This window comes from Apaloderma vittatum, unplaced genomic scaffold (assembly GCF_000703405.1).
Source record: "Apaloderma vittatum isolate BGI_N311 unplaced genomic scaffold, ASM70340v1 scaffold8049, whole genome shotgun sequence".
Classification (NCBI taxonomy): domain Eukaryota; kingdom Metazoa; phylum Chordata; class Aves; order Trogoniformes; family Trogonidae; genus Apaloderma; species Apaloderma vittatum.
Window position 1 is genome coordinate 76,085 of NW_009735736.1, and position 10,290 is coordinate 86,374.

The window sequence follows — 10,290 nt, forward strand, 5'->3', positions numbered from 1 at the left end:
TAAGATTTCAGCTGCTCTCTTTCATCAATTTCTCACACTCTTGGATAGATGGGGTATTTTTAATTTACAACCTGTATTTCAGTTAGTTATAGAAGTTTTAAGCTCTTGCTTATGCAGTTACAAAACAAAATTAAACTACTTTTTAGCTACGCTTTTTCATAACAAGGTTTAGATGAGAGAGCTACTGAGTAAACTAGGTGTTATGTGAGGTAGTGTTCCTGTATTTATAAATCTTGTTACTATAATAGATTATTCTATCATCCTACAGTATGTGGCCTCAGAGAAGTATTAAGCTATGTCTCTGAAAGAACATGTTTATGAACAGAAGGAAGAAAATGTGCACTTTCTTTTTGTTCTTAATTTTCCACCATGAGTAATATTCTGTGCTCTGCTTCTAAGGATTCAGACTGGGAAAAGTGGTGGCCACAGGTCACTGTTGTGCTGGTGCAGCTGCAGGTGTGTGGTGTAACTCAAGCTCTAGCATCAGAACTTCTTTTGTCATTAATACGTTAAATTTGTGAGGCAGTAGAGTATGCAATTTTGCTGCACGTCACACGGCAGCTTGTGCCTGTGCATTGGTATCTTGTGCAGTGATACAGGTGGAGTTTTTATAGCTCACAGGCAAATCGTTGGCACTGAGTTTAGCAACTGACAAGCACTTGGCATTAGATTCCCAGGACTGTCTGAACATCAGTGTCACAGATGCTCCTTTTATGCACTGTTCTGTTGTGGTTTTTTTTTTTTAATTCCAACAGTAGTTCTTACCTTCGTTTTTAAATGCTGTCCTCCGTTTCGCTCTTGCAAGGAGCGTGGCTGTGCACGGATCCTGAGCAGTGCAGTTCTCGTGCCTGCTTCAGAAGGAAAGTTGTAATTTCATTTGCATTTGTAAGAACTGCAACAAGTATCCCAGCAGCCAGCCTCACAGCAATGAGAATGAGACCATCGCAGGTTCAGACAGGTGCCAGAAAATCTCCAGGTGCTTCAGGCGCTTGCTAACCTGCTGGTCGTTACCGTTAAGTGAGCAGTCGCTGCAATGGGGGCAGTTATTCCACAGGTGTGCTAGGACATTCAATATATGCATCATGGAAGAAACAGTATTGGTTCGAAAGTTGCCATGGGTCATTTATGGGTCATACATCCTAATTCTGTCTTCCATTCCTTTTGAGTAAAACTAGTAAAGAAGTAAACTTCACAATGATGCAGATGCTAGTGGGTTGCAGGGAAGGTGTCACACATGTGAATGTTCATGGAGCAAGTCAGGGACTACCCCACTTGCACGTTTAAGAAGGTGAAACTTTTACAAAGGTAAGATCTTTCTGATGGGCCAGTGCATTCAAACTGGAGTGTTTTCAACACTGGGAGGCATTCTGGGGACTTGACCCATGCTTTGCCTCTTCTGACTTCCACAACTACACAAAGGCCACTGGAGAACAGCAGGGAAAGACTTTACCACTGGCTGCAAGGACAGTGCAGGGTAGCTGTGGGGTGTGCATGTGGTATTTTGAAAGGATATTACGCAGACTCCTTGAATTTCAGTGGTCTCAATACTCTTTATTTCTAAGTGTCCTGTTTTACTTAATGTTCATGAACCAGAGCAGGAAACATCTAGTTGAAGAAACTGAAAGGACTGGTGATTTTTAATGGCTTGTCCCTAGTGTAGTCACCACAGTACAGTTCAGGGATTGTTAACAGCTTGCTTTAATGGTGTGCCTTAGTAGTGCTGGATGGTGCTCTTCTGTAGTTAAAGTTGGCTTGAATATGAATATTAAATAATTTATAAATGTGTGCTACAAATTCGGTGGAGAGGATGCTGATTTGGGCTGTGGATTTCATTATGACTATAAATCATACTTCATGGAGCAAACACTTTTAATAGAAATAATTAGCAAACACACTTCTTGTTAGCAAGAATAATCTTACCAAAACCTTTGAATGATGTTTGGAGTGGAGAGTGTTCACTGTTTCTACAGAAGTAAAAAGGGGAGGGATATGTACAGATGTATCCCCATTGCAATTATTTTAAACATCTTTTTCAAGTACTTGGTGGAACTTGGAAAATGTTTTCCCTTTTTTTGTCTGTTACTTCTACTATTGTAAGCTGAAGCTTAACAGAGATGTTAGACTTGTAATCTCAGTGGAAAACAGAAATCTTGAACTTGTAAATATTATTGCACAGAGGTCTTGCTAAAAGTATGCAGACTTGTTCAGAGCCAAACTCACTTAGGACAGTGTGTTTCCAAACCGTTCCGCAGCCCCATGACTTATGAGTATCATGGAGATGTGTTCTATGCAGGTGATGGTGTTAAAAACATGAAGGCACAATCAGGGAGGGGGGAGGACAGCGCTGATGATTCTGGGTTGGCATGTAGGGACAGTGCAGTTAATGTTGCTGAACTTGTTACAGGCAGTGGTGATTATGGCAGATAGATCACTCCTACGGGTGACAAAATCCAGAGAAGGCAACTTTGCAAGACCACCGTGGTTCACACTCTGCCAGGATGACCGCAGAGCTTGTCCAAGACGGGCACTGGAAAGTCTCCAGCCAGGTTGGGAACAGTATGGTCACCCTTTGAAATGCCTGGGAAAGGACCAGAGATGTCTTCTGGAGACTTTACCAGGATGGTACCCGAGGGCAGAAGGAACATTCATTCCCAGATGATCAGAAGAAAACTCTGAAAGAGAAGAAGGCTCGTTGCCACAGCTTGCTCATGAGTCAAAGTGAATTGAACCCTCCTGCTGCTGCGAGTGCTGCCTGTGCGGTAAACCTACCTCTGCCTCTTGAAACGCAGCACGAGCATAGTGTGTTCTGGATCTGGGAACTCAAACCATCAATTTTTGCTGGGCTTGCATTACATATTTAACGTTAGAAATTTCCTGTGTGCTTTATTTTTTTTTTAAATAAGGTATTGATTTTGATATATTTCTGTTCATACTTGCAATGAATTGATTTATGGTGGTAGAAAATCTGTTTTGCTGCCAAAACCTAATGGGTAACAACTAATTCAATTTTACGTATTTTTTTAGGGTTTTTTTAAACAACTATTTCTTTTTCAAAAATAAACTGGTCGCTCCAGAATTTTGTTCCTTTGCTTTGCCCAGCATTTTGAATGGGTCAAGGAAGGACAGGAGACAGAAGCAAATGTTGGTATCCCAGAGATGCTGTGCTAAAGTACCACATATGTTGTGTGTCCCCTCGCAGCTCTGCGTGTCCTGTCAGTCAGACCCCTGCCACCCCTGGCACTGTGCATTAGGGTAAAATGGCTCAGTTCCACTGTTTTTCTGTCCAAACTCCTCTCTTGGCTAGAGGATTGGGGCTATTTTAAATTAACTGTTCTCTTTTGTCTGGTATACAGCCTCTGGAACTTGATTTCAATCTCTTGTGTCATATATGTAAATGTTTTGTATAATGGTTTTGTCTACTCTCTAATACATAGGTGGGTGTTTTAAAAGATACCTGCTGGTGTTTCTAGTCACTAAATTTAAGTATGTCAGTTTTACATATATTATAAAATTAGAGACTTTAATTATAAAATCGAGACTTTATGTTCTATTCTATGTTTCTTAACCCTATCATGTTCTCTGCCTTTCCCTTTTCAGATGATTATTAATGAACAGTTTTATTTTCAGATGCCTGAATTAGTTTTGAAATGAGCAGTCTGGGAACTGTGGAGGATAGCCACATACTTTCAAGTTTGCCTGCATGCTCCTATGCTGTATTTCTCTGTTGTTGTGTTTTAAAACAGCTGCCCTAAGAGCCATAAACACAGTTGCGAAATACAGTAACGTCTCTCGACTGAGTGGCCAGAAATGAATCATTCTGCAGGGTTGCTGCGTGGTACATCTTCAGTGCACACAATGGCTTGGTACTAGAATCAATAGGAACACAAAGGAAAATACTGTAAATGCCTGGTGGACTCTAAATGTCTTAAACAGTTTACATTCATGGGTCAGAAGAAGGTTTTAAGAACTCGGTGTTTTATTTCACTGTCTGTGAGCATTTGGGTTGTCCTGTCTGCACCATTGCTGGACTTTGCACATTTCTTTCAGTACTTTCATTTCACTTTTGATGTGAACCTGAGTGTGAAGTGCCACAAGTGTCAGTCTGCTCTCATCTGAGCATTTGATTTTTAAAAAGTAAAATTTTTGCTGCTTTTGGTATGGTAAATGTTTAATAATATTTAATAGATATGTGTTATCCCTTCTGCCTTAAATAAAGAATTAACATCTAGATGCATTTAAGGGCTGTATTTAAGTGCTTGTTTAGTTCACTCTATCTGAAAGTCATTCCTTTCAGACTAGGTCTGAAATATCTGAGAAATACATGCAATTTGTTCTAATAATAACCGAGTCTCTCAAATGCCAAACTGTGTTTTCGCTGGAAGCTTAAAGAAAACAGTGGAATGTGCAAATATGGGAGAATGTGAAAATACCTGAAATGTAGCCTTTAAAGCAGGAGAGGAGACATGGAAAAGGCAAACATTGATTTGGCAGCATCTTGCTCTGCCTGGGACAGCCCAGCCAGCTCCATCCCTCCAGTCTCCCTCTTGTGCTGGAACAGCATTGAGGGAAAAGAGTCAGAAGTAACGAAGTTTAAAAAAAAAGCAACAACAAAGAACTCTGTGCTGGAAAAGAATAAATTTACATTTTTGGATGGTGTCACCATGTGGTGAAACCACTCGTGGGGTGGGTGCAGAAGGTGGTGATGTGCTCTGGGAGGTTGTCAGACATAGGGTGCTGGGTGTCTTGCGGTTCATACGTGAAAGTCTTCGCTTAATGTAAACTTGAGTTGCGGTCTCTGGCAGTGATAGTGTTGAGTTATTTCTACAACGTTGTACGACTGTGTATTTAAGAATAGTGACCCTAAAATCCTGGCAAGAAAAAGGAATGTGGTCCTGATTTTTTGTTGTTGTTCTACTCTTTAGTGAGGAATTCTATAAACTTTTAAGAGGAGTGAAATAAAAATAAAATTTAAAGAAGTATGCAAAAAACCTGAAAGCAGCCTGAAAATATTAAAAATTGAGATTCTAAGGTATTTGCACTTTCCTTTCCTGGTTTCCAAGCAGCTCTTCTTGGAGGACTCTCTTTGTCATAGGAAAAGGAAAAACAGTTTTGTTCATTTCACAAGTTAGATTCTTTTTTTGTGTGTTATTAACAGGTTTGGCAAACATCGCAAAGATGACAAGAGTGAGAAAACTGGTAAAATAAAAGTGCAGGAAGCTCTTACTTCAGAAGAGGAGAGAATACGAATGAAGCAAGAACAGGAGAGGTAGACTTCAGTATTTGCTTAAACCTTGATAGAGAGAGTTTGTTTTTAAAATTAAATAACTGAAGTTCAGTTTTCACTGATGAAATTTCATAAATGTTGATATGTTTATATACTTTAAATAACAAGACAAAGCTGGATTTATTTTGGACATTAGTACCAACAGCTTCTTTGGCTGTGTTAAGCATCTTTTATAGACTCAGACCCCCTTTCCTTACTGAGGAGACTGAAGTAATAAAATGAAATGTTTTCTCTCTATATTCTATAACTGATTTTATTGACGTTTTCAGAAAACAAATATTTATATAGAATGAAGTATGTTTTGTATTTTTCTTCAAAATCTTGCCTATCCACTTTTTCCATTGATATATTTAGAAAAAAAATGAAATTTATACTTACCAGTATATCTGTCACTGGTGTTCAGTCTATTTATGTGTCATGCAGTCTGTTTCTGGAATGATATGTATATTAAACTGCTAATTGTAAAAATGAGTGGTGAGTACATCTATTTTTCCTTGTCAGCTTCCCTTAACATTAAAAACCTATATAATATGTATGTCATATGCTCTTCTGAATATTTCCAATCTACTTTTTATCCTGTCTCTTGTAGCCCTAGATATTTGGGGCCTAGACTCTGGTATTTCTTATATCAGTTTAATCAAAATCCTGGAAAGCTTAGGTCGTAAACTAACTGGTATTTGGGAGGGTGTGTGAAAAGAAGATCCCTTTGAGTAGATATCCCTTAAGTAAGGAGACAAACTTTAAAAGGCAACAGAGTTTGAATGATGGACAGTAAATAGACTGGAACACATTCAGCAGTGAAGGTGAACTAAGAATTGGGATTTTTCTCAAAATTATGCCATAGCTCAGGCATGAATTCAGGATTGATGCAGGAACTGTGGTAGGAAATTGTGTTGTCCTTGTACAGGAGGTATGACTAGTTAGTCCTAAAGATCCCTTTAACCATCATCTCTGCACCTTGGTCTTCTGCGGGTAAGAACAGAAGTTTGTAAGCAATGGCTTCATCGCTCTAGCAGCTCACTGGAATAGCAGGGACACAGTAGCTCTCGTGTAGTCTCCTCAGTTAAACCTAAAATGGTTTGCTTTCAGTCTTTTGGGGTTGAGTGATTTATGTTACAGATAAGGCAGGCTAGCGGTATACAGTTACTACTAGTTAATGAAGATCAGCAGTAACCTGTTAAACTGCAGAAACTTTATCATTTGTGACCATCTGTTTGGATTACATTATGAGAAATATTTTACTCTTTAACAGATATACTGGCATAAAGTGATGTAAAAATTTACCCATCTTTATCCATTCTGACAGGAGAAGGTGTCTGAATCGCAGTGCTTGCTGGTTTTTTACTTGTCTGACTGGTTTTTATTTTCTCTTTTTTTAACAAACGTGAAGCAGGGTCATTAAATTTGTCCCTGGTTTTAAGAGTAATGTGCTTTCAGATGAAATGGTAAAGGGGAACACGGAAACTGAGGGAAATAAATTACTTTGGATATGTTTGTGCAGTCAACTTCCCTTTACACGTGCGCAGACCGGGGACTTGGTGGATAAACTGAAGCCAGAGGTGCAGAGCCTTTGGAAATGCCCCTGTTGCTCCAGCCAGCTCAGGGCAGGAGACAGGTTACCCACACCACAGCCCTGACCCCTGGCTTCATGTGCTTAGGTCCCCCAAAAATCAGCCATATACACTTACTCGAAGAAGAAAGGCTTGAGGTTTGAGTTCATAACGCTCTCTCTCTCCCCTCTCTCTGTCTGTCTCTCTGTGTCTCTCTGTCTCTCTCAGTAAGAATGGTGAGAGTATAGACTGTCCCTGTGGTGATGTAAGGGAGGTTGCAATAGTCACGCTGGGTACCAAGGTAGAATTATGAAATTCTTTGTATAGCCCCCAATGCATGGAGCAAATTCCTAATCCCTGACCAGCAAGTTATGCTAACCAATTTGAATCTTTCCTGGAATCTTACTCCTTGCGTGTCATAAAAACAATTTTACGTATTCACTGAAACTGCAGAAAGTGCATGTGCCAGAACTTCATAACAGCTTGATGTTACCGTAACACGGGTCCTCCTCCTCCCATTAAAAAAACTATGTATTTGCTTTCCTTTGTGTTATGTCTATAAGAGAATGCAAGTTCTTTGGGGTAGTGGCATGTACAACTAATAAAAGACAATAAAATAGCAACCAAATGTGTGAGGTGCTTCCTTATGCTTCTGAAAAATTCAGGTGTTCATTTGGTCCACAGAGACTAAATATTTTTGCAGTTAGATTTCAGAGAGTTTTCTTTTGATCCTGTAAAACAATGATGTTAGATACATGATATTAATGAACAGTACTCTTGCAGATTAACTGAACAAGCCCTGATAATACTTACTAGGGGACGGTGAAATATTACTGTCAGTGTTGGTTCATAATGGCTGCTATTTTAACTTTGTTTTCTGTGAGTTTTTTCCTTCTCAGTGTTATTAGCAGTACAATTCACTTGCTCTATTTTACTTATTTTGCTTTGTATTTGATACTATATTCCTCTGTAATGATGCAATACTTTGGGGAAATAGGTTGGATTTAATGAATTTACTGTGTGTGAGAGGCTGGGAGAAAAAATCCTTAGGGGGTCAGAGAACAAGTGAATGGTCCATTAAAAAAATCAATCATGCCCGCAATTTTATGGATCTCTTATGCCTTGACTTGATAATTTTAATAGTATTGTGTTTACAATAATATTTTCTTTAAAATCGTAAATATAGTGTTCATTTGATTATGAGACAAATAAGCAAATTAATATTCTTCAATTTACCATGATTTAAAATGAATGAAATTGCCTTTTACATTGCTAATAATAATTTCTTATTAAGGACCATATCTCTTAAGCTGTATATGGTATGTGTTTACTGGCCATTTTAGAGTAATTTCAAACAGAAAATGAAATTATGTCGTTGAAAATACAGACAGACAGCTTTCAATAAAATAGAATACTGGAACAATTAGGAGCATCATCTGAGTAGACCACCCACCAATCTCACCAAAATTGCTGTGAAATTCTTGCTATTTGTAAATTCCACAAATGTTGGATTAACAGTTCATCCGAGGCCATAGGACATTGTCCCCATGTCACTACTCTTTAACACTGGCTCACTCCAGAAGGCAGCAGCTGCTTGTATTATCCTTAAGTATCTGCCAAGCACTGATCTGAAAATCCAGATGGGCTCTGGTGTGCCGTTAGAAAGGGTGCTTCTCCCCAGCAACGTCACAAATCAAAACCTTAAGGCTAAACTAAGCCATAGGTTTTCTGAACTTGGCCTTGTGTCTCCTCAGAAAGAGACTAGAGCGTAGAATCTTGAGGAAGTCAAATAAGACCTGAATTCAATTAGCTTTACTCCTGTGCCAGGACACAGCTGTTTTATATATACGCTAACTTGCAGCCCCTCTTTGCCATGCTGTCATCTCGTCCATCACTGGGCTGCTAGAACTGGGTACCGCTGAGATGCTGCATTCGCTTGGATACACTGAGAAAACAGCCCTGGGCCCTTCTTGGTTTGTTTACACAAGGTCTTCTCTCAGTTCCAGCATCTCCTGATGCACCTGTGGTTGGTCCATCTTCCTAAGAGTAATGTCTTACATTTTACAGATTAGTGAAGCATGGAATAACTTGAGCTTTCAGAGATGCTTCAAACTATAGTCTCTACGTAGGATAGACTATAGTCCTACGCGGGCATTGCTACATAGGATAGACTTAAAACAGATTATGAAACTTTTGTCAGTGTCCAAGAAAAATCAGTGTTACAGACAGTTTTCATATGGATGGTCACCTTCTGCTGTGCTACTGGACCTAAGCCTTTGGAAGGCCACAAACCACGGAAGAACTCTCTACATCTTATGAGGGCCTCCTAGGATGGGGTTTTCTTAATACTGCAGCCAATGTGTCTATCAATACCCTGCAACCTGATTGCCCTGAAATGTTTTCTGACTTCTTCAAGACCCTGTAGTATAGTCTCTTAGAAGATGTGAAGACAGAACTGTTGAGAAAAACTGCTGAGTTTTTTTTCTGATTTTTCTTGGTTGTCTTTGCTGGAGAGAAATATCCCTCTAACAGCAGGTTCTGATCCCTTTGTCTCTCCCACTTTCACCTTTGGACTTTTCTTTGGATTTCTTTTTTGTTGGTTTTTGGTTTTGTTTTTCCATGCAACTCTGTGTTCATTGCAAAATAAATATTCACCAAATCAAAAAAACAACACCTTTGCCTGTGTTCTGCCCTTCTTCAGCTCAGGCATGTGCCCGTGTCGTTCTTGACACCTGCCTGGCAAGGCTGTGCGTGCCAGCCCTGTGTCCAGCCTTGGACTGAATTCCTCTAGGGAACCAAGTGCTCCTCAGCCCAACCAGCTTTACTCTTTGTACCCGGGCAGTAGATAGTGAAAGAATGAAACAAATTACTACTTTGTGAAGTTTTCAAGAAATTCAGCTGTATCCCATATGGTTCACTGCTAGATAATGCTTAAAAGACAAAAGTTACAATTGTAATGTAAGCTCATGTGATTCAGAGTATATCCCAGTGAGTAGTCCTTATGCTTTACTCTGCTTCTGGAGGCACTTCCTTCTCTTGAAAGAAGAGAATACGGGATATTTTCTCTGTTGGGTTAATACACTGAATTAAGAGCTGTACTAATGTTTCATAAATCTCTGCATTACCGTAAAAGTGTTTTAGTCTCAGTACTGCATTCTTCCTCAACTTCTACTGAAATGGGCGCAACATCAGGTGCTTAAACACCTCTGTTGTGAGGATCGGCCTTGAGAGGAGGAGGAACCTTGTGGAAGAGAATTAAAGAGCTGTACCAGAGTACTCCCGAAATGCTGGGAGGCTGACGGCGTGCTCAGGTGGGGCCTTTCGGGGCCGGGGGCTCGCTTGGCTCTGAGAAAGCAGCCCAAGAAGCGGGTCCGTGCCGGCCGGGCGGAGGGCGGGCAGTTGCGCACTGCGGAAGGGCAGTGCCTGCGCACGGGGAGCTGCCGTCTGGGAGAGAAA

General features: G+C 40.0%; 1 protein-coding gene across 1 annotated transcript in view; it reads left to right on the forward strand.

The window, feature by feature from the left end:
* The window catches only part of LOC104279416 (partitioning defective 3 homolog), a gene marked incomplete at its 5' end in the record, with an annotated part of 82,825 nt that extends 75,363 nt beyond the window's left edge, over positions 1 to 7,462 (forward strand). The window contains 2 exons of the mRNA XM_009876692.1: positions 5,156 to 5,266; positions 7,063 to 7,462. Coding sequence (XP_009874994.1) covers positions 5,156 to 5,266; positions 7,063 to 7,147 — 196 coding nt within the window. The remainder of the gene's footprint in view (positions 1 to 5,155; positions 5,267 to 7,062) is intronic.
* Between the last annotated feature and the right edge of the window lie 2,828 nt (positions 7,463 to 10,290).